This window comes from Marmota marmota, unplaced genomic scaffold, assembly GCF_001458135.2.
Source record: "Marmota marmota marmota unplaced genomic scaffold, marMar, whole genome shotgun sequence".
NCBI classification, from domain to species: domain Eukaryota; kingdom Metazoa; phylum Chordata; class Mammalia; order Rodentia; family Sciuridae; genus Marmota; species Marmota marmota.
The window spans coordinates 10,845,231-10,869,360 of NW_026000108.1; the positions used below are offsets into that span (position 1 = coordinate 10,845,231).

Consider the following 24,130-nt stretch of genomic DNA (forward strand, 5'->3'; position numbering starts at 1 on the left):
AAATACTGTCAAACAGTATAAATAATAAAAAAATCAAGGGAGGAGTTGGAAAATGATAAATTTATATTCAAAAAAAGTATAAGAAAAAAGACAAAGTAGGAGACAAAAATATGAGAAACTTCACAACTGAGAAGTCTAAGAAGTCATTAGTATATGAAAAATAGGGATTAAAGAGAACAAATTGGAGGAGAGGGAATTACTAAAGAAAAAAAAAAGAAAATTTCTTAGGATTTAAAGGCATGAGTTTGTAGACTAAATGGGTCCATTGACTCTCTGGCACAATGAAAGAAAACCACCTGCTCCCGAGTTCATCTCCAAGATTTCAGGCTCCTGAGAATAAAGTCCTAAAAACATAGAGAGAAAAAAAGTTGGGTAAACCTGAGTGGGAGCATGGCTTCCAGTTTATCAACAGCAACACAGAATGTAGAAAACAATGGAGCACTGTCTCCAAAATTCTTAAGAGAAATGATTCCCCATTTAAAATTCTATGTAACCAGATTCTCAGTTAAGCATGAGGGTAGGAAAATGATATTTTGCCCTATGTGAAAGTGTCAGAGAGTTTAGTTCTGAGTATCTTCTAAAGAACCTATTAAGAAATGTGCTCCATAAAACAAGGAGAAGAGAAAGACATGAGGTCTAGAAAACAGGGCACTAACACGAGAGAGGGAAGGGAAGGCCCAGGATGACCATTACACAAAAGTCCATAGCAGTCAGCTCAGGTTGGAACAGAATGCTGGACAGCTCTAGGAAGAATATTTCCAAGAAACCCAAAAAGGGAGAGAGAGAGAAAACGAGAGAGAGAGAGAGAGAGGGAGAGAGAGAGAGAGAGAGAGAGAATCACACACATGCCCTGAAATCTTGACTAAGGCTCATGAGCATATTGAGAGATGTGCATGTCTTGCAAAGAGCTGGACCATAATCTTAACTGTACATGGAATACCAAGCCAGGAAGGAGGAGGGAGAGACAGTTATCACCTCTGGGGTAAATTGAAGTTTTACAACAAAGGGAACGTACCCATAGAGTGGTATAAGCTCAGCCATGGATAACAGTCACAAGGTCATGATAATGTAAGTGCTGATGCATAATTGATTTAAAGTGGTAACATTTCCCTACTGGCAGGATAAAGGGTAAAAGAGAATGCCTTGAAGGGTGGGGTTAATGCCAACATCTCCTTTTCCATACTAGGAAGTCAAAAAATAATATTCAAAACAGAAACCTAGAAACAGCATGTAAGCATGCTATTTAGACATGTGGAAGTAAATACCAGGAAAAAATATAGAAGGAATTGAAAATGCTTAGCTTGGAAAGTGGACTTTGACTTGAGGAAGGGCTAGATAGGAGAATGTGGAGTTTGGTTCAGAAAAATAGATTCAGAGTCCATAGCCATCATTACCATAAGAGGTGTGGACTTGGCCCCCCACGTGGAGCCCTCTGAATCCTGGCTTTCTTGCGCCTGTCAGTAAGGAATCTGTGCCCTTTGTTTTTCCAGAGTTTACTCATCTGTAAAATAAGGATAATCATAAACCTAGCTAAGGAGATTTGAAAAGTAAATGTATTCATTTACTTGTGGAGTGCTTGACACATAGTAACATCTCAATAAACATGAGCTTTTGTGGCTATTAGTTCCTGAAAACAGGCAAAAACCATCACTGGCCCTTGGGAAAAAGGACGCCAAAGTTGTAACACAGTTTGGAGCCAGACAAGTCTTTCTTCTGATGACTGAAATCCTCTCTCCTGTTCTCCATTTTCGCTGCTTCTTTGGGGTTTCAATATCTGGCCCTGTGCAGGTGAGACCCAAGCTCAGCCTTGGTCCTGAAGAGGAAAGCGCAGAGCAAGCGAGGATGCGCGGTGTCCGTCGTTCTCCGTGTAAACTCGGAGGAGCCGCCTTCGCGGTAGGCGAGGAAGTGGGAGGAGCCCAGAAGGCACCCAGCTGCAGGAATTCCAGTCTCCTCGATGGCGGCGCTGGGGTGCGTACCGTCGTGGCTGCCTCTGCTCCAGCTGCTGCTGGCTGCGGGCGCGGGGGGCGCCCAGTGGAGCGGGAAGGGCACCAGCCAACGCCTGCAGAGCATCTTCCTGGGCCGCTGCGCCGAGTACTGCTCGCTGGTGAGCCCTGAGCTGCGGTGAGCACGGCAGGGGGAGTGGGAAAGAGGGTGAAGGGCGTCCAGTTGGCAAACAACGTCTCCCAGGGGTCGTGGCTGGGGCATTAGCGGGCCTTGCCCAGATACATGTGAGGGAGAAGGGTAAGGGTTATAAAGGGCCGGGGCCAGTGTGGAGGGTGGGGGTCTGGAGGTGAGGGAGCAAGGGTGGGGGCTACTGTGAGGGGTGGACTGTTGTGGGGGTGTCCGCCCAGGGTGACGGCTGGGTAAAGGCCAGTTTGGAGTGTTAGGGACAGATGCGGACGGTGAACATGAGGTTAAGAGAACAATTCTATAAAATGGGCTCCCTGTGCTGACCCCTACATGCTCTTTTTTTCCAAGAAGCGATTTACCTGCAGTCCTGCCTGGCCTCAGTGCACAAGATATGTCACATTACTGAGCAAACTACCTTTTTCCTGCAGGAGAAATGGAGGCCCGAGGTAATGTTGATAGGAGGAACCCAAGTCACTCTGCAGGAGGAGACTTGTGACTAGATCTTGAAACTCTGGGAGCTAAGGATAGTTCCTCCTAACCTAAAATCTGTAAGAATGTGCGGTTGAGAACTGGTCAGCATGGGCCAAGGTGACCTAGAGTTGCCATGACAGTGAGGACTTCTCCCCTTGTCTTATGAGCCTGGGACAAGGCTATATTCCTTAGTTCAGAGAGCCACCGCAGCGGCTGATTTTAAATCCATTGTTTGAGCCGGGACGGTTTGCTTTATTTTTTGTAGCTCTGGTTCTGTTGTCAATATGTGACCAAATGGCCTATAAAATCTTGGGAGAAAGGCAAATCTTTTGCAGCACATCATGGTGTAGATATATATANGTTCAAACCCTATTACCAAAAAAAAAGATATATATATATATATATATTTTGACTTGTATTTTTGCACAGGGACAAGAACTGCACAGCCATCTGGGAAGCCTTTAAAGTGGTGCTGGACAAGGACCCGTGTTCTGTGTTCCCCTCGGACTATGACCTTTTCATTAACCTCTCCAGGCACTCCATTCCCAGAGACAAGGTAACCACCTCTGTCTCAGATAAATCCTCACTCTTTCTCTGTGGAGATAGACAATGGTCAGGTACGGGATCAGCTGGCCCCAGCATCCTGTGGTATTATGGAAAAATCAAGCAGCAAACTCTCAGCCCATGCGCTGAGCTCACTGGTGGCAAGGCAGCTTCATCCTAGTCACGAGCAGAAGGAACTTTCCGAAGTCAACAAGTCAGTGCTGACCTCAGGAAGTTGCCACACCCTTTACACTAGGCCTCCTCATCTGCCCAGCTCTGAATAACCTCCATCCTAACTGGCCCAGGGGCCTGAACCTTGAGTAATTCAGGAGACCCATCTCTCCTAAAATGTCTCAATATTGTGTTTATTCAGTACCAGCTTCTTTAAGAAAACTACCTGTCTATATTTTGTCTGCAGGCTAAGGTCTAATAAAATGAAAATAAATGAAAAAGTCCACATAAAATGCCGCTTAGCACAGTACCTCAAATATGAAGAAAATTGTATACCATTTTTATTTCTCTGACATAAACATATATATATATATATATATATATATATATATATATGAAATAAACACACACACATATATATATGTATATATATACATATATATATATGTAAATGTTTGTTTGGTACTGGGGACTGAACCTGGGGTGCTTAACCACTGAGCATATCCCCAGCCCTTTTTTTTTTTCTTTTTAAATTCTGAAAGAGTATTGTTAAGCTTCTTAGGACCTCCTCAAGTTGCTGAGGCTGGCTTTGAACTTGTGATCTTCCTCCCTCAGCCTCCCAAGTCACTGGGATTATAGGTGGGCACCACGCCTCTTGACATAATCATTCTTAACTTGATTTTTTCATTGTGTATGATTTGAAAAGGCAGGTAAAGGGAACTATGAAGTTCAAAGAGCTAATAGACTGAAAACATGATTTTACATTTTTGTTGTATTTTGAATGTTGCTGCCTCCTTATCAATAAAAAGGGGAAGCATGATTTTTGTTTTCCTGTTTCAGATTTGTTGGGCTCACTGATGAACCTGGAAATGATTTCTTGGGCTCCTTCTATGTGCCAGACTTTATGCTAATGGTTAAGGGTGCAACAGAGATAATCAACCTTCACCTGGGAGTCCTTTCAGTCTGGATATAGTGTGATTGGACTACTGAGTGTCAGATGAGCCAATGAGTGGGGGATATTGTCATTTATATTGTGTTGCATGAAAACACTATCGATAGTAGGAACGGTAGGGTGTACTATAAGACTACTGTGTTTTGAGGCACTTCTTTAGACTATGAAGTACGTTCTGTGATGGCACACCATCCTGATCACAGCTGGGGAAGATGAGAAAGGACTCATGCTCCCCATCTTCCAGATGCAGAAACTGAGACAGGGAGTTTACACATGATGACACATCTAGTCAAGACCTTGGTCAAGATCACACATTTAGTGCATGACAGAAGCAGCATCCCATCCCGTCTCTTGATCTTTTTTAATGCTTTTTACTACATGTACGTACATTTTGTACATGGGAAAATATTTCATTATCTTTTGCAGGATAACCTTGGAATAAAGGGAGTGGGAAGGATAGCACTCTTCAAATGCATAAAAAGAGACTCAAGGAAAACGTAGTCATCTGCAGCAAGTTAGATTTGAATGAGAAATGTGTTTCCTTCTTGTCTCGATGACATTGTGCCTGAGTCATCTGTTTTGATTATTTTTGGTGTTTGTTTTTCTTCAGTCCCTGTTCTGGGAAAATAACCACCTCCTTGTTACTAGCTACTCAGAGAACACCCGTCGCTTTACGTCCCTGAGTGATGTTCTATATGGCCGGGTTGCAGATTTCTTGAGTTGGTGTCGACAGAAAAATGGGTCTGGTAAGACTGCTGTGCACATGACAAGAGAAGCAGGAGCTCCTGCTTACTGTGCATTTGCCATCCACATCGAATGCTTTCGTATGCCTTCATCCCATTTATCTCACCAATCCTCTGAGGCAGGTGGTGACAATAATAATTAATAGTAATAATAATAGAAAACACTCTTTTTTTTTACTAGGTATGAGTCTAAGCACTTTACACATATCAATTAATTTAATCTCTGCAGTAGTCCCATGAGATCCCTGTTTTGACATGAGAGTACTGAAGCACAGCATGATTGAGAAATATGCTTCAGGGCGGCAGGCTAACAAGCTGCTGTCACTCAGTCTGACTGACAGCTCGTGCGCCCAACCCAGCTCCATGCTGCCTTCTTATCTTCATTGCTAGAACACAAAACTGAAGCTTGGGCTGGTAAATGACTTGTGCACCTGGTGCAGAATGTGGGCTAAATGTGGGGCTGGCAAATATTTTAAACAGATTCTTCCCTGATATGATCTTTGAAACGAAATGTGTTTTTTGCTTTTCTCTTAGGGCTGGATTACCAGTCCTGTCCTACATCAGAAGATTGTGAGAACAACCCTGTGGATTCCTTTTGGAAAAGGGCATCCATTCAGGTAAATCTGGGATGGATGACTCAGGACTTGAGCAAGTATGGGACCTGTGAACACAGAACAGAGGGGCTCAGAGACGGGGACCGCAGGTCATTACTAACTTTTATAAGCCTCAATTGCTACTTGACAGCATCCTGATTCATTCTGCTCCATAAAGTTGAGAGGGTTTTAGGAGATAAATATTTAATGCAGTGTCTGATCAGAGAAAGCATTAAGTAAATGTTAACTGTAAGTGAGGATATTACATAGCCATTATTATTTCTATTATATCACGGTTGCTATTAGTGTTTCAAATCAATTTCTCTTTTATTGTCATGTCAGATGGGGAGGATAACCCCTCTTTTATGGAAGATCTTGGTACAAGGACTAGATGGAGTGGTTAGAAATGTTCACCAACTAATATTAATGGGAGAGGAGATGATAAGAGTCTGCAGATAAATTGGAGATGAAGAAATAGGCCCCCAGCTAAGCTAGCTGTGTTGGTCAGAGAATATCGTCACCAGGGTTGATGATAGCTTTCAGTAGCTATAAAATGCCAATGATTATAGTTCATATTCTTTGTCACCAGGCTTAGAATAAAGGTTAGAAATAAAGAGGGTTAAGTCCTTAGCTCAGTGCCTGGCAAAGAGCTGCCAACTATCAAATGTAAGTTATATTGATCAGGAGGCAGGCAGAAATCAGGCTACTTCCACCCACCCACCCCCGCCTCCCTTTCAGGGATATCATATCTCTTTGGGTCCCATCTTCTATTCTGGATCTCCAGATGTCCACTGGGTCCATTGCTATTCAGGGTGAAGGGCTTTTGGCCAAGTCTTCCACCACAGCGGCAGTCAGGAACTAAGCAAAGACTCCCTCCATCAAAGGACACTGTGGACCCTGTGCTCTCCAGCCTGCTCCAGTGAGAAAACACTGTTTCTTCCTCCTTCCCAGGGGTTCTATCTTGAGTGCTAACTCCAGTCAGCTGGCAGGGCCTGCCAGAGCCCCAAAGTTGAGGATTGGGAGGCTATAAATGTGTCTACACCTGAAAGTGGGGTCACCACAGTGATTCAGGGAAGATGTCAGCATTACACGTAAAGGAATCGTATTCTACCTGAGTGATCTGCCAGACTTCAGAGTGTGTGCTGCAGACCACCTTCTCACACTCCCCCAGTTCTGTCATGGGAAACCAGTAACAGTGCTCACCATTTTCGAGCCCTTAGAATATGCTGGGTAATTGAAACATGAAAAGATGTTGTCTAAAAAAGTGATGAGGAAAGGACTTGAACCTGAGGTAATAAATACTCAATAAATATTAAGTCATTGATATTATCACTCTTATTTTTGCAATGCTAAGGATTCAAACCTATAGCCTTGTGCATGCTAGTTAAACTCGCTATTATTGAGCTACATCCCCAGCCCAAACATTAAGTTATTATTTTAAAATTTTTCATCTTTACAACAATCTCATGAGGTAGATATTTTTACAGATGGGTAAAATGAGGTGCATAGAGTTGGAGAAACTTTGCTAGAGTGCCAGAGGTGATGTACAGGATTAGAAACCAGGCAGTCCAGCAGCAAAGACCAAAATTTCAACCACCATATTATATGGCCTCACTGTATCTGTATGTATTTTAAAATTAACTCTTTATTGTCAATATAATAGCTGCTTATGACAGAGAATGACAAATTACAGAAAATGTAAATGAGAAGTGTTCCTGCTCCTATTACCTAGAGGCAACCTCCACAACACAGTGGTCATCAGACCTTGACATTTGAGGACTTAATTTTGCCTGTTAGCACCACTTGAAAGCAACCCAAGACATGTGTGACATGGAGTGTCCTGTTGTCATGGCACAGCTGGTATGGGGGTCGTTTCCCTTAGAGCATAAACCCAGGCTTGTTTATCTCAGTGACACATAATTCTTCCTCACTTGTGTTTATTCTAGCACAAACATTTTTGGGAAATTACATGCTCCCAGGGTTTTCTGAACTGGAGATTAGGAGTTTTCTGTGGCCTGTTTCTCCCTTCGGAATTACCAGACTTCTGATTATTTATTTTAAATGTGGCGAAGCTCATGCCCTGTTTACCTAATCTTGCATTTTTCTTTGGATATAAGCCCTTTCTCTGCTATTGCAAATACATTGTAGACATTTACTAAGGGCTGGTTAGTATTTCAGATATGAGTATCACGGTTTACATACTATTCTTTTGTGGTTGGGTGTTTTAAATTGGCTCCTCATATTTTATGATTACAAACCGTGCTGCACTGCACATCTTTGTGCCTAGTGCTTCTGGTGGTCCTTTGTGTTGTTTGCCAAATATTTCTGGCTTGTTTTCCGCACCTGTGGTTTGCACTCCCCTGCTTCTTGGGATTATTTTCCCGTGATTTATATTGGCCAATGAGATGTGAATGACTGTGACCTGTATGATGTTGGGAGAAGCCTTTAGAATGGGTGGTGATGGTCACCTGTGATCCCAATGACAGGGGGTGTTTTGGGAGCTGAGACAGGAGGATCACAAGTTTGAGGCCATCCAGGGCAATTAAGAACCTGGCTCAAATAAATAAAATAAAATAAAAAGAGCTGGGATAGGGCTGGGATGTAGCTCAGTGGCAAAGCATCTGCCTTGCATTCGCAAAGCCCTGGGTTGGACCCTCAGTTCCAAAAAAGACAAAAACAAAACAAAACAAAACAAAAAAAAACCCACCCCCCAAAAAATAAGATTAAAAAAAAAAGAGCTGGGATATAGTTCAGTACTTTCCTAACATAGGGTAGGCTCTGGGTTCAATCCCTAGTATCCCCCCGACAGACACCAGGAAAAAAAAAAAAAAGTGTGTCTATGGTTTGCCACCTTCCTTTCTTCCTTCTGGCCAATCAGAGATTTTGCAGCTATGGAGACTTCCTCAGCCAAGCTCCCAGAGAACACAATAAGCAAAACTCCTTGGGCCTGTGATAAACTTGTGGAATGAACATAAAATAAGTCTTCTTGTGGCTTTAGCCAGCAGGACTTTAATGCTGTCTGTTATGGCAACACAAGCCAGTGTATTCCAGCTGGTACTGATGCTGTGTATTTCATATAATTTTTGTGTATTTTGTATCATCTTCTTATAGTAGAGCTCCAGTTAGGGAATTACTGAATCTATGACTTTTTGACATTTGAAAGCAATTTGCTTCCCCAAATAAACCAGTGATGAGATTTGCCCATGTTGATGATTGTCATTTTTTTTTAAAGAAAGTTTATTTCATAGCAAAAAAAAAAATGACATGTCTTACTTTGCTCAAAATCATATTGTTGTTGTTTTTTTCTTGCAGTATTCGAGAGACAGTTCTGGGGTGATCTATGTCATGCTGAATGGTTCTGAGCCCACAGGAGCCTATCCTGTCAAAGGGTAAGAACTACAGCACCAACAAGTACAGCACAGAATGCCAAAATGTTAGCTGTTTGGAGGTAAAGAGAATGGCCCTAGTCTCCAGTCTAGTGCATGCTCCTGCAAATTCAGGTAAAGCAAACAGCTGAATGGCCTGGTGATAGAATCTTGTCTATATAGTTAAGCCATTAATAGCTGATGAATGCATGAATAAGTAACCAAAAAATAAAAGCTGAAAAAATAAAGCTACTTAAATGTTAATGTATAGATCAACTAACAACTGAAATAGAAAAATATGTTATTGCCTTAGGACTTTAAGAAATGTCCTCCAGGGCTGGGAATGAAGCTCAATAGTAGAGCCGTGGCCTAGCACAAGCAAGGCCCTGGGATTCATCCCCAGCAGTGCAAAAGGAAAGGAGGAAGAAAGGAAGAAGGAGGGAGGGAGAGAAGGAGGAAGGAAAGAAATGTTTTCCCTGTCGCTCAGTTTTTTTGCAGATTTTGAAATTCCATACTTCCAGAAGGATAAGATCACACGAATCGAGATCTGGGTCATGCATGAGATTGGGGGAACCAATGTGTAAGTCATGGTGCTACTGAGGGTGGCAGCTATGCAGACACGCTTGTCTCGGATGTGACATGATCAGGTCCATTTACTTTTTCAGTTTTGGAGAAATGCCAGTCTTCTTTATTTCTAGCATGGTCAATACAGAAAGACAGAGGCTTGACTCCTCGAAATGCTACTAGCCAGTCCTGAGTCCCCAGAGAAATCCTCCTTTATCCAGTAGACTTATGGTGTTCCTTCCTGAATGACTTGGGCAGCTTTGGATAGCCAAATTCCTTATGCATTTGTGAGGGTCAAAGCCAATTTCTCCTTCTGGTCATTTAAGCCCCAAAGCCCTTACTGGTTTTCAGCACCAAACCAGGGACTCTGAAGACTTTTTTCTCAGGGAGAAAATAACTCCACAATTGAATCCCAAATAACTGGGAAGGGAAGTTTTACGGTGCATATTGTTTTGGGAATCTACTTGAGTTTATATACAGATGCAAGCTTGAACTCGTGTTTCTCACCAATGAAGGGCACTCCTGGCACAAAATAATATAAAAACAGTTAAACCCATTAGGTTTAGACACTTGCCTGTGAAGCTACAGCCCATTTAAAGCTAAGCAGCCATGATGGAGCTTCAGAAGCAAGCTGGGGCCTGGTTCTTCAGAGCTTTGATGGTACCTGGAGGAGAGTGTTGCCAGACTCAGGAGTAGGTGTGCCACTGGATGTGTGTTCCAAGAGAATCTCAGTAAATACCTGTTTTCATCCCATCTAAGACTCACCATAAATTGGGTGTTATTTTTCCCTATCTCTTGGGCAACAGATTGCAATAAATTTGAGACTACATATGACATAAATTATGCCATATGTCTCTTAGGAAGTATATTACAATAAATTTGCTAACTTCATATTACTTAAGTTTTACCAAGATCTGCATTTCCCTCCCAAAAGACAAATTCCACTCATTGTTTCCTGAAAAACATTATTGTTTTCCTTGTTTTCATAAGAAGTTGCTTCTTGTCTAGAAATTATGCTTGCTTGTGGTTTCAGTGTCTCCGTTAAGAGGAAGCTTGTCCTTTGAATTTACCTTTAGAGAGATTAGGAAACTGCAGTTCAGTGTCATGTCAGCTCATCATTTCTATTTCAGGAGATGTTCCAGAAAGGTCAGGATATATGGTTGGACATCTGAGTCACCAGGTAGAGTTGTAGGTCACGAGCTAAGAAAGGGAGTCTTGGACTGTTCAGAATTTAAGGAAAACACATGAAGATTATAGTTAATAAAATTGTATTGTATTAGGGATTTTTGTTAAATAAATAGATTTTAACTATTTTTTGTCACAAAAAAGTAACTATTTGAAATGTTAGATATACTAATCTGTTTCAGTATGGTGATAATTCCTCTCTCTCTCTCTCTCTCTCTCTCTCTCTCTCTCTCTATATATATATATATATATATATATATATATATATATATATATATAATCAAAATGTCACACTGTAATCCTCAAATATACACAATAAAATTTATTTTAAAACAAACAAGCAAAAACCCATATAGGCAAAGACCTACAAACGACATGATTAATACCTGATTGCATTTGGCATGGCTTTGGCAGTCTTTATTCAAAGGAACTGTAGAGTGACCCTTGACTCTTCTTTGAGTCCAGGCACCCTGAAGTCTCCATGTCACTGCTTACTGAAAAATCCTGATAGCAAGTCTCGCCCAGAGAAGGGCATTGTCCTGACTTTGGCAAAGTTCTGGAGGCTGTTTGCCCTCTTCATTCCATAGTGGCTGGAATTCCACACTGTGGCAACTTGTGCAGGAAGTTGCAACAGGAGGTTGCTCATTTCCTCCCTGCACTCTGCCTCTCTACTGATGTCATGGTGGGAGGCTGTTTAACCTCCCGTTCCTCACAACCCAGGCAGGGCTCTGCCTGCAATACGAACACCAGGCCTAAAAACCACATGGCAGGGTCGTGTCTGCCACTGAGGCCTTTATAAACCACCCCTGCTTCATTGAGACCATCAGGAGGGAAGACTCCCCCACTGGTGAGGGAGTGGAAAAGCACTCCTGCTGCACTCTGCTGGGTGTGACCTGCCAGTGCCTGTGGGGAGCTGTGAAACAGATGCAAACCCTTGCTGCTGGAAAACCTGATTTTACACATTTACACTGAGGAAACAAATGAGGAAGAATGTATATGAAAAGGAAGTTCCAACAAGGTTTATTATAGCATAAAAGGCATAAAAGGAATCAGCGTAGGTCTTCCAAAGAGGGAACTCAGTATATGAGTTACAGTCTGTAAGGGAGACCATGCAAGGGTGAAACACATCGGTACATGTCTATATAAGGGACACACACACACACACACACACACACACACAGACATGAGCTAAAGCAGAACACAAAACATCATGGACAGCAGAGTGTCCTTGCTATGTTTGAAAAACCTTGTGGAAATAAATGTATCTTAGAAGTCCATAACTATGATCCAAGACCCAATTGGACGCTTGAAACTGCATATTGTACCAAATCCTATATGTACTGTTTTTTTTCTGTACAAGCGTACCTATGATAAGGTGTGATTTTAAAATTTGTCACAATAAGAGATTAACAACAGTAACTAATAATAGAATGACAAAAATATACTATAATAAAATGATATAAATGTGTCTCACTGTGCTTTACTCATGTCTACAAGATGAGATAAAAGGGAGTGAATGACAAGGCATTCACCACTCCGTGTGGCTGTAACTTTTGCAGTGTGAGGTGTGACAGCAAAACTAGCATCTATTTCTTTTCCCTTCTTCACAATTTCATGGGTGGAAAGGAGGGTCACTCCTACATAGTTCTGAGCACTATCCATGTAGGATTTTTTTTCTTTGCTTATTACATTGAGAACTTTCACCTTTTCCCTTGAAGGAAGCACTTCCCAGCTTCTTTCTGGTGTATTCAAAGACCCAGTGCTGGGTCTTCCCAGCATCTTCTGCCGGGTGCTTTCCCATATTCCCTCTGAGAGAAAAATATCTGAGAGCACACAGTCAAAAGAAATTTTATTTACGTTAGGAACCACTTCTTCTTCCTCCTCCTATATTTATTTATTTTAAAATACATGTTCTTATGTTTTAGGGAATCCTGTGGAGAGGGCAGTGTGAAAATCCTGGAGGAGAGACTGCAGGCCATGGGCTTCCAGTCCAGCTGCGTTGACGACTACCTGTAGGTGGTCCTGTGTGTGAGACATGCACTCTCAAAGGGGGGGTGGGCTGTGGAAAGGGTTCCAGGCATCACCTCTAAAGGCCACCGGATTGTCTTCTGGGTTGCTTCTGGATGCAGGGGTGGGGAGCACCTTCTGGCCAGGGTTTTGTCTGAGTCCTTCCCACTTCTCAGAGTCCATTTGGATGATGGTTAAAGAATATTCAGAGAAGAACTTTATCCTTTGCCCATATCTGGTTTCCTTCTCACCTTGTTTACTGTGTGGTGAGGAACTGAAAAAGGATTGTGTATTTGGGCCCCTGGGGGTTCTTGTCCACAGTTGGTGCTAAGGCCTGAGTTGGTTAGAGATGTTTACAGACAGGTACTTCACCAGAGAGCAGTGGAGAAAAATAGCAGCTTCTATTTGTTGAGTAATTATGGACCAGACTCTTTATGTCATACTCAGGTGTCCCTTCCCGCTTCTTGGACATTGAGAGAAGCTCAGCTGAAGCCCTGGGGTGGTTGTAAGCCCCGCTCTCCTGGACTCAGATCCCCATCTCCATTGCTCTCCGCCTCAGCCTCTAAGGGAGCAGACACGCTGGCTCTTTGGGTCTGGAGTCCAACATTGTTAGGACTTGGTGGCTTTCTTGAACATTTATTAGTGTTTCCGTGTGGAAACTGTCATTGACTAGGGCTCTGAGGGGGTCCCCCAGAAGAGAGACCAGGACCTCAGCTTGACCCTGGCAAGTTCTTTTTTTTTTTTTTTTTGTGGTACCCGGAATTGAACCCAAGGGCACTTAACCACTGAACCAATCCTCAGCCCTTTTTATTCTGAGCCAGGGTACTGTTAAGTTGCTTAGGGACATGCTAAGTTGCTGAGGCTGTCTTTGAACTTGTGATCCTCTTACATCAGCCTCCTGAGTTGCTGTGGTTACAGTCATGTGCCACCACACCTGGTCCTGATGTACAGGGCAGAAAGAATTTCTGATGTACAGGGCAGAAAGAATTTCAGGATGCATCAGAAAGAGGCACAAACAGAGATTTACTCAGGAAATCAAGGAGTGCACACTTAAAGGGACAGGGTGAGGGCTAACTTGAGAGTGAGTTGTGCTTTTGGGATCTCAGGCTCTTCTTCTAAAGGATATTTTGTAAATGGCAAATGTGAGAAACATGCGGGGGTGACATTAGCTTGATGGACTGGATTCTTTGCATCACAGAGCACAGGGCAGGCCATGGTGGTCTGGTTCTTTTTAGGATCTCTAGGCTAACATTATTTAGCTCATAGATAATGCATGAAATGTACCCATATCATGAGTTTAATAATAAGTTTACTAATAATATCTCTAAGCTTCATTTAATTAGTCTAAAAAAGTGCATTGTAGAAACTGTCAAGGTACGAAAGTACTAAGTAACTGGGCTCACAATGCTCTAGTATTTATGGGCCTTTCAAAAATTCAGGAGAAATTTGCCTGCAGACCACAAGTGAGGATGTTTGAAGCCTTTGAGTTTAAAGTTATAGTTTCTTTTCCCTTCCTTGTTAGTCTCCTTTCTAGTTTTCCTTATTTCTTCCATCCTGCCTCAAAATGACATCAGAAGTCTTCTGTCTACTACCCACGATCATCCTGCCACCTCTGCCTTCCCCAAAGCTCCACAGGCTGCATATTGCTTCCCGCAGAGCAAAGCTCCTGGAAGTGAGGGCCACTGGTTCCCCTTAAAGCTGTTCTGTTACCTGTATCATTTCATCTATATTAGCATTAGTATTGCTAATGTTTCCAGGAAACTCCAAGGTCGGGCACCATTTTATCACCCCCTTTTAAAAAACAAAATAAAGCAAATACCCTTTTCTGGAAATATAACCTGCATACAGGAAAAAGCACAAACATGGTATACAGTTGGATAAATGTTCACAAGTTCATCATACAACCAGCACTGTGAACAAGAAGTAGGACCTAACCAGCATCCATCCAAAGTTCGCCCCCGCTTCCATTTTGGCTACTACCCTCTGCTTCCGTAGTTCTGTTTCCCACATTTGTAATGCCACCCGTTAGTTTTGTCTATCTTTAAACTTTTGTAAATATTCTCTTTTGATAGATGAAATAAGTGGCCCAATGTCAACACTTAGGGACAGAACTGTGTATGGCCTGGAAGTGGATTCTTTCCCTCCTGCTACCATGCTCTTCTTTCTGAATCAAAGCCCTAGATTTTAATCCAAATGCGTTGACATGCTCTTGTGGTCCCAGCACATGGGAGGCTGAGTCAGGATGATTGCTTGAGCCCATTAGTTGGAGACCAGCTGGACCATACAGTGAGACCCTGTCTCAAAACAAAACAACAACAACAACAACAAATAAATAATTGCATAGAGTAGACTTTAATGAAAAGTAGGTAAATCCAAGGAAGGATTGCTTAGCTTAGCATGCCCTTGAGTGACAACATAGCTTTCCTGTTCTTCTGAATCCTCTTCAGTCATCCTGCCCCTGAGATCCCATCTTGGCTTCCCTCTGATCTGATGCCCTGTGCACTGGCACCTGCTCCTGTCTCCAGGGCTGCTTTCTGTTCCCTCCTGCTCTGGAACTTCACATCTTCTCCCTCCACTGTGTACAGCAAATGAGCTTTCTCCATGGAAAGCCAAACACGAGTTCTTACCCATTATTTGAAGTCAATCTTCTTCCCAAAGCAGAGTTTTTTTCCAAACACTAAGTACTGGGCTCTAAGTATGTGCATGTAGACAGGGTTACAAGCTCAGGCTCTGGAGTCAGCCAGCAAGGTTCAAGTTCAGCTCTCTGATTCACTACTGTGAGAACTTGGGCAAATCACTGTCATCAGCTTTCTCTAGTGTAAATTGGAGATGAAAATTGTCCCAACTCCATTTGCTTGTTATAGGATTAAGTGACACTATCTATATAAAACACATAATCAATTTTCTTGATACATTGTAAGTGCTCAGTAAATGCTAGCTAATGTTTCAAAAAGGAATAGTTTGTATTTTTTTGAGGGCAAAGACTTTGTTATCTCCAGGTCTTCTCAGGCATATCATAAATGTTTGAAGGATGGAAGTTATATAGATAATTCCTTAAATCTTATTTTCTTTCTGTAGACCAGTGAAGCTCTTAAAGTGCGTGGACCACAATACTCACTCTGATTGTGCCTTAAATTCGTGAGTAAAAGACTAAATTCAAATTGCCTTTCTTTCTCAGATAACCTCTCCTTAGTATTATAGAACATGGGTGAATTGCAGCATGGTCTTAACCCACCCTAATCTGTGTGGCTGCAAGGTGAGGTCTGTTCTTCTGCACCACATCTCACCTCCTCTGTCTCTCTGGGCTTCCAGGCGGGTGCAGGTTTGATAGACATTTGCCAACCTGAGCCAAACTCCTCCCAGGAACTTCAAGCAGAGGTGGCTCTATGTCATCCTCTGCTGTGGCAGTACTTGCTTCTGCAGAAATTCTATTAGTGAGGAGGCAAGGGAACCTTTTAACATTTATTTCTTAATCTTAATTTAACATTTTATTAAATTGAGACAAAATTCAAAATTATGAAAGGGTTGAGAAAGTCTCTTGGTTGCCCTATCCCAAGGTGCAGAAGAATAAACCTCCCTGCTTCTAGACTCTTGTGTGTCCTTTTAGAGTATCATGTGCTCATAACAACACACACACACACACACACACAGTTCTTTTATACCAGTCATAATAAATTATAATATTCATAAGATTCTGGACCTTTTTTTCACTTGACAGTATATCCAGGAGCTGTTTCTACATTTTTTTTTTTGGTACTGCGGATTGAACTCGGGGGCATTCAACCACTGAGCCACATCCCCAGCCCTATTTCATATTTTAGAGACAGGGTCTCACTGAGTTGCTTAGCGCCTCCTAGTTACTGAGGCTGGTTTTGAACTTGCAATTCTCCTTTCTTTGCCTCCCAAACTGTTGAGGTTATAAGCGTGCGCCACTGCGCCAGGCATGTTTCCACACGTTTTTCAAAAGAAATTTTATTTTATATATTTGAAACTTGCCACATGATGTTATGGGAAATATATAGATAGAAAAATGGAGACTACAGTGAAGCTGATTAATGTGCCTGTCATCTCACATGGTTACTTTTTTGTGACAAGAGCAACTGAAATCTGCCTCACAAAAATCTCTGATATGAAGCAGTTTTAATACTCACGAATGTCCTTTCCCGACACCTGCCGTGGCACCGGCTGTTTCATTCTTTCTTTCTTCATGTTGGCTCACTGCAGTCTTTTTTTGTTCCATTCAGTAACAAATATTTAATGCCTCCTGTGTGTCATGGTGCAAAGCAGTGTTGTCCCTAGAGACACTAAAGTACACTTAGGGAGAAGATGATGAACAGCACATAAATAAATTAAGTCAGTCTAAGTGCTAGTGCTGCTCAGGATATGAACGTGCTCAGAAATGGAGGCACTACTTCCACAGTGAGGATCAGGGAAGAACCTTTCAGAGAGAAGGAAGAGCAGAAACCAACACCCTCAGGCTAAGGACCAGGCCACACAAGAGAGAACCCAGGGGATGGAGTCTTGTGAATGACACGCCCAGGCCCTGGGTTCAAGCAGCTCCTATCTGAGGACACTGTGGGGGACAGTAGGTTTCCAGCATTGTTTATACTAGTCCAAATATGGAAACAACCTGAATGTCCACTGATAGATAAAGAAAATATTCATGTATAATATATATGTTTTTCCATTGTGTACATGTATATAAATGTATGTCTGTATATTTACATTTTATAAATTCAATGGAACATTATCCAGCCTTGAAAAAAGGAGATTGTGGGGTTGAGGATGTAGTTCAGGTGGCAAAGGATTCTCTCTCATGATGAGGTCCTGGGTTCAATCCCCAGTGCCACATGTGCACACCCACACATGGAGATGTCACCATTTGCCGTAGCACGGAGGAACATTATGCCAAGTGAAATAAGCCAGATGCAGAAAGAAAACTATTGCATGATCTCATCTATATGTGCAGTATAATTTGAAAAGAAGGAATGGAGATGGAGCTGAGTTGAACTCAGCACACACGAGCCCTGGGTTCAATCCCAGGTACCTCAAAACAAAGCAAAACAAAAAAACCTCAAATACACAGAGGAGATTTCCACATTTTTGATGAAGCTGCCTCAATCTTTTCACAGTTCCTCATTAATGTTACTGTGTATAAGTGTGATTTTTTTTAACCTCGTTGCCCATGGGTGGACAGTTAGATTGTTTTCAGTTGTTACCCCTCGTCAACTGTGAATAAGAGGAAGTGCTCTTGGCCCATCTCATCCCACAAGTGCTCAAGGCACAGGCCTGTGCTCATGTTAGCAGACACAGATGTAAGCTTACTCATTGGCTTCTTTCTGATTTGAACTTATTTTTATTCATTTGACTTTGTTTTTTGTACAAAAAGCAGTCATGCCGTACGCGTTGTCCTGCTGGAAATTTCGTCACTTAACAGTGCCAGGGCCTCCTCTTTTCAGTGGGTTCAGACCAATCTTTCAGTGGCTGCAGAATATTCTGCAGGATGGCCCTGCTTCCAGTCATTTAATCCTTCCCCAGCCATAGGCTGGCTTAGTTGTAGGTCACTGTCACAGTTGTTGTGTTATTATAAATAGTGCTGAGAAATCATCCTTGTTCATAGGCTGGTGTGGAAGTATTTGTGGAGGGCAATGATATGGTTTGGATAGGAGGTGTCCCCCAAAAGCTTATGTGTGACATGAAACAATGCTAGAGTGTTCAGAGGTGATGTGATTAGATTGTGAGAACTCTACCCTAATCAGTCCATCCTAGTTTGAATGGACTGACTGGGGGGTAGCTGACTGCAGGCAGGTGGTTGTGGGTGGCTGGAGGAGATGGGTCACTGGGGCCTGCCCTGGAAGCAGGCATCTGCCCTGTAGTCCCTTCCTCCCTCCTGTTCTCTGCTTCCTGACCCCACTATGAGCTGGCCCAAGCTGCTTTGGACCTTTCCTCGTTGAAGTGCTGCCTCACCCTGGGCCCAGAGCAGAGGAGCTGGCCATCTGTGTACTGAGACCTCTGAAACCGTGAATGCCAAATAAGCTTTTCCTCCTTTAAGTTGTTCTTGTCATGTGCTTAGGTCACAGTGACAAGAACGCTGACAAAAACAGACAGATTATACCAGTGTTGGAGCTGGTGGCTCAATGGATGTGTGTGCAACATTTTACATTTTGACCTTTGGGGCCAAGTTTTGCTGTTCCAGAGAGGCTGCACACTTTGACTGACAGTATGTGGTGTGGCTTTCTGTCCCACTCTATCACCAGCCCTGGCTGTTGTCTCTGTCTGCATCCAAATCTGTACCTATAGCTATGTGTAATTCTAGGCAGTGTGGTGGGTAAAATATGGGGCTTTATTGTTGTTGCTTGGTTCTGGTACCCAAAGTCTCTTCTCCTCCCTTCCTGTCTGGTAACATCACTCCTGTCCTTGAGGACCCAACTCCAAATGCTCCCTCCCCTGCAAGGCTTTCCTGATTCTCCCCAGGGCTCTGCACACAGTGCGATTATAGTGCTTCCCTCTTCCCAGCTGTGTCACTCTGCCCGCAACAGCACCGAACATAGAGCAGAAAGAGGCTGGAGAAACTATCAATCCTGCAGTTACCGAGAAAGAAGCAAACATCTGTCTTCTTCAAGTGACTCCAATTGGGGTCATTTGACAAAACCCAAACCATCCATTTTCTCTTTGTGTGTCTTAAAAGCCGCACATAGCAAGTGCTCCATAAAAACCTGGAGGACTCATTTTCCACCTGCAAGGGGAAGAGCTGTCGTCGGGGCTGGACAACAGCTGTGGGCCAGGCATTGATCCGTGTGCACCACGTGGAATATCTTGCTCATACATGTAACCAGTCCATTAGGGAGAAGGAAAGAGAGTGTACATTCACCATCCCCACATCTTTCTTCTTCCCTCCTTTGTTTAGTAACAAAATCCTTGAGTCTTGGCTGGTCTCATGGCCACCAAGGCTAATGAGTGTACATCCAGCCTCCTTCCAGCTGTGGCTGAGAGTAATGTGCAACCTCTGTCCAAGTCTCTTGAAGTCTCTTAGTCTCTCTCTCACATTTCCTTCTCCTCTCCCACTGGCTGGCATGTGGTCCCAGGAGATCTGGGTGTGAGCCATCTTCAATTGGGGAGGGCAGAACCTACAACAGGAGTTCTGTGTAGGGGTGTCTCTGTACCATGGAGTCCTGTATCAGCCCTGCTCAGATGCTGACAGAGAAATAAGCTGTGCTGTTGGGTGTTTTGACAAGTGCCAAGCCTGTATCTGAACCAATGTGCTCATTAACTTCTAGCTCAGAGAAGTTGATGGAAGGCTCACTCAAGTCCACCCAGCTAGAAAGGGCACAGCCGGAGTCTGAAGGAGCCTGTGAGGGTATGAGAATTCACCTTGGCAGATGTTGTGCTCTTTGGACTGGAAGCTGGGACAGCAGGCCCATCCCCTCTGGCGGGTGTGCTAGCGGCTGACCTCTCAGGGTTCCGCGAGGGACTTCAGTTCTCTCCTCCTGGGAATTTGGCATGCGGGATTTTGAGTTATAAGTCGTGGGAGGGAAGACTAGTTTATACACGTGGGCCTTCCCTGTTCTCACCTGGCTTTCCAGGTTCTTCCTATGTTTTCTCAAACACATCACTCACTGTCTGTCACGGGGAATTTCCATTTCAAGCTAGTTTTGAGCCACTTCCCTAACGACCTCATGAACTGTCCTGCCCACAAAGCCATGAAGAAATCACCCTCCTGGCAGGATAGGAGCTCTGCAGCTGGAGTCAGAGACCCGAACTTGGCCCTTTTCTTATCTTTGAAGTGTCCAGGAACTTCTCATAACCTTAAATACTGAGGTTAGCCTCAGTATTTACGTTGATCTCAGTATTTAAGTATTTAAGTTGATAGCCTCTACTGTACTTCTCTGGTTCCTCAAGATCCCACATAGAATCTATGTTTCTCATATTTTTTTTATCGTCTTTCAACTGACTGATTTATGGAGCCGTATTTCCTGTCTCCCACTATTATTAGCTTGGAGAGGGTGGGAACTTGAACCTGTTTTGTTCACTGACGGATGTATCTGGAGAACGAAGAACAGAGCTTGCAACCCGGCAGACACTAGGAATGAGTGAGTGACTAACTGAATAAATGAACGTCTGTGTCTGGTAGAGGCCCGGATTGGAGGTGAACAATATTCAAGGGTGCTGAGCCGTCCAAAGAGATGACAAGTGTCCAAGGGCCTTAGAGAGTGTCTGTGGCAGCAGATACAGATTTTGTGTGCAAGAAAAAGAAACCATCTCTGCCTAGTTCAGTGGGAAACAGGGGAATAAGGTTATTTCAAGGATTTAAGGGGATGGACTTTCTAAAGGCCCTGGCACCTCGGGAAGGGTCGCATTGTTTCTTAGGGCTGTACAGTTTTGCTCCAGTCTCTGTAACCCCGTGTACCTGTACAGATACAGGTCATGTGAAAATCCTTGAAATACCTGTTGCACCTCTATCATTGCTCCTGGAACAGGCAAAGGACACCACCTGTGGGGCCCCTGCTGCAGGGAGCTCAGTGAAGGAGGAAGCTCTTCTGGCCTTTCCTGGGGAATTCCTAAGCACTTGGGAATAGGCAGGCTTCCCCGGAGTTCCCCTTTCATGCCAACGAGACTCCTGGAAGGTGGGCAGCGTGAGCCCCATCCGTGATGCTAAGGTTCAGGGAGATGAAGGGATCACAGTCACTCAGGACCAGCTAGACCCAAGTGACACCAGGGTCGCGGTTCTCGAAGTCCCCTTCTCTCTACCACACCACACTGCTGCAAGCCTCTGGGTGCACACACGGCAGGCAGGGGAGGGGACAGGAGTTCTTGACCTGTTCTTTCGCCTCTGTTTGGGCATTTCTTTCAGTGTTTGTTGGCAGATCTCTTTCTAACAGTTCTGCCCATTTTCTTCAAATGTGAAGAATGAAACCGTCTTTCGCTCTTTGCCAAGTTTTCTCCACTTTGGTTGCCTTAGCAGGAATCTTGCAAATTTCTTTTTTTGAACATTTTAGCAATTGTAGATAGTTTATGAAACAGGAATCACAAGTAGCAAATGGACAAGATTATTTAATCACTCTAATAATAGTGTAATAAAAAATAACAAGGTATAATTTCTACCTCAACTTCTTTGACATATCTTAAGAAAAAATGGCAAAAAACTTTTTAAAAACATGTTATTTAATGCCTGAGAGCACCACAAATTACTGGAGTGCTCTGGGAAAACAATTTGACAATATGCGACCAGAATTCCGGAAATCCTCATGATCTCTGACCTATGTCAGACTTTTGGGTTGTTTTAGGTACCCTCTTCTAAAGAAAGGAGTGGATGAATCAAGATGCAAGTAAAAATGTGGTAAGTTTAGGAACAATTTGTCTTTGCTACTTATTTGCAAAACTTTAGAGAATTTGACACAAAAGAATAGCTGTTGGATTAGCCATGTGATCTTGATATATGTGTGACTACTAAGTCATTGATTTTAGACTTGAAATTTGTAGTTAAAAGTTATGAGACAGTTTTACTAATTTTTTAACCATTATTGGAATATTTAGAAGAAGTAAGATTAACTTTTATACATTTATTAGGCTTACTAGAATCAAATATTTGAGAAGACTTTGCTTTTACTAAACATTTAAAATACTTAAAAAGAAAATGTGATATTTAAAAACTTAAAATATTTTAATATAAAATAACTTGAGTTAAAAATATCCAAGGTAATTAACAAAATGTGAAGTGCCCTTAAAACCTGTCAGAGCTCAGTAGGTTTTTAAATAGAATGACACTATTCGAAAATTATATAGAAGAGTATATGAGAAAACCAGCCTTTGAGATTTATAAATTTCATAGCAAGAATTAAGTTTCAAAACCAAAGTAACTGCAAATAGCTCTCCCCCCAAGTACAGCCTCACATCAACAAGAATAGCTTGTTAAACTAAAATTTGGCAAACTCATGCACAGAACATGAACACAGACATATAAAGCAAAGGAAAACAAAACTATTTTTTCTACTTGTGGATAATAATCATAGAAGAGGTCTGAAAAGGCGAATCCATGCTGCTATTAGTAGTTAACTTTCTAACTCTGGTCACCTTTGGGAAGAGAGTGGGAATTGGAAAAAATTGACAGGAGCGTCTCATTATTACTGTGTTTAGTAATACTGTTCTAGTAAGTACTGTATTAGTAATTTATTTTCTAAAAAATAAAAATAAATGTATCCTCCTACTGATTATTAATTATTTGAAAGCAAAGATTATCAAGTACGGACATGAACTGAATCGGAAGTTCAGAAGTTCAATTATAGAAACTGTCCAGCAGGAGGAGCCCTTTACAACGTTGTGGGTGATATTTCCTCAGTAAAAAGAGGGTCAGGAATTTCCGCCCCCCTACAAGACTGGGTCTCTCTGAGTTAGGAATTTTAGAGGATCCAGCCACTAGTCCAGAGTCATAAAACACATTTCAGAATGAACATTATGTGTTTCATAATTTAAGCAATTACCTTTTGACTGGTTTCAAATAATTCAGGAATTTGTTTTAAAATAACCTAGAGGTCAGACTCTTATTTGTTATGAACAGGGTCTATATTTTGACCGGTCCCTCTCAATGCCTAGTCAGAATGGGTTTTTCTTCATCGGTTAAACTCTGGTGATGTAATGTCTATTAGTAAAGAACTTTGCAAATAGTAGGGTACATCCACACCACGTGAATTCACACACAAAGGAAAATGAATTGAGTTCATGTGCACAGTATGGAAGGGTGTCCACCCTATGGCATTAGGGTGTGTGTGTGTGTGTGTGTGTTTCACATTCCTGGAAGGACAACCCAAATTATCAAGGGCAATTTTCTCTGTAAAGTGGGAATAAAACGACTAAAGAAACTTTTACTTTCCATTTCATAACTTTCTGTACTGTCTAAAATTTTCTACAGAATTCGTGAGTATTTTTGAAAGCAGATGTCAAAACACAAAGACTGACTTTATTTCTTTTTCAATTTTCAGGGCAGCAGCATCTACTCAAAGAGAAGTCTCATCTCTTGATACAGAGCAAAGTGCCAGCTTTATCGTTCCTCTCTTGGTGGCTTTAGCCTCAGGTTCTCAAATGTAACTGGAGACCTGACTGTGCTGTCCTAAGAGCCCCAGGCCGTGCACCTGCCCTTTTGTAGTTTCTGTCCCTGTTCTGCCTATGCTGAGCAATACCATCATCTGGACACTTCCTTCTAGGAAAGTCTACCAGCCTGAGATGGCATTTCAAGGACACTTATGCTCAGTATTCCAGAAGCAATAATTAATCAAGTCCTATTTAGCAGGCTAAATCCGCTACATTGGAATTAGAGCAAGTTATCATTTTGTTATTTTTATAAAGGTACAAAACATTGAGACCTGAGCTGTTGTATAATCATATAGAATTAAACATATTTAGAAAATTCCA

The 24,130-nt window shown here is 42.4% G+C and overlaps 1 protein-coding gene across 6 annotated transcripts; it reads left to right on the forward strand.

Moving 5' to 3' along the window:
• The first annotated feature begins 1,919 nt into the window (after positions 1-1,919).
• Positions 1,920-24,130, forward strand: Bst1 (bone marrow stromal cell antigen 1). Of its 6 annotated transcripts, XM_015481970.2 has the most exons (11): positions 1,920-2,121; positions 3,031-3,157; positions 4,878-5,013; positions 5,545-5,627; positions 8,916-8,992; positions 9,456-9,548; positions 12,643-12,729; positions 15,803-15,862; positions 20,002-20,157; positions 22,009-22,061; positions 23,701-24,130. In XM_015481970.2, the coding sequence occupies exons 1-10, from the start codon at positions 1,955-1,957 to the stop codon at positions 22,052-22,054; spliced, it is 1,032 nt and encodes a 343-aa protein (XP_015337456.1). In that variant the 5' UTR covers positions 1,920-1,954; the 3' UTR covers positions 22,055-22,061; positions 23,701-24,130. The 6 variants fall into 6 exon arrangements, with proteins under 6 accessions (XP_015337456.1, XP_048640183.1, XP_048640182.1 ...); XM_048784226.1 differs by lacking the exons at positions 22,009-22,061; positions 23,701-24,130 and adding an exon at positions 20,718-21,977; XM_048784225.1 differs by lacking the exons at positions 22,009-22,061; positions 23,701-24,130 and adding an exon at positions 20,718-21,976 and having other exon boundaries at positions 20,002-20,081.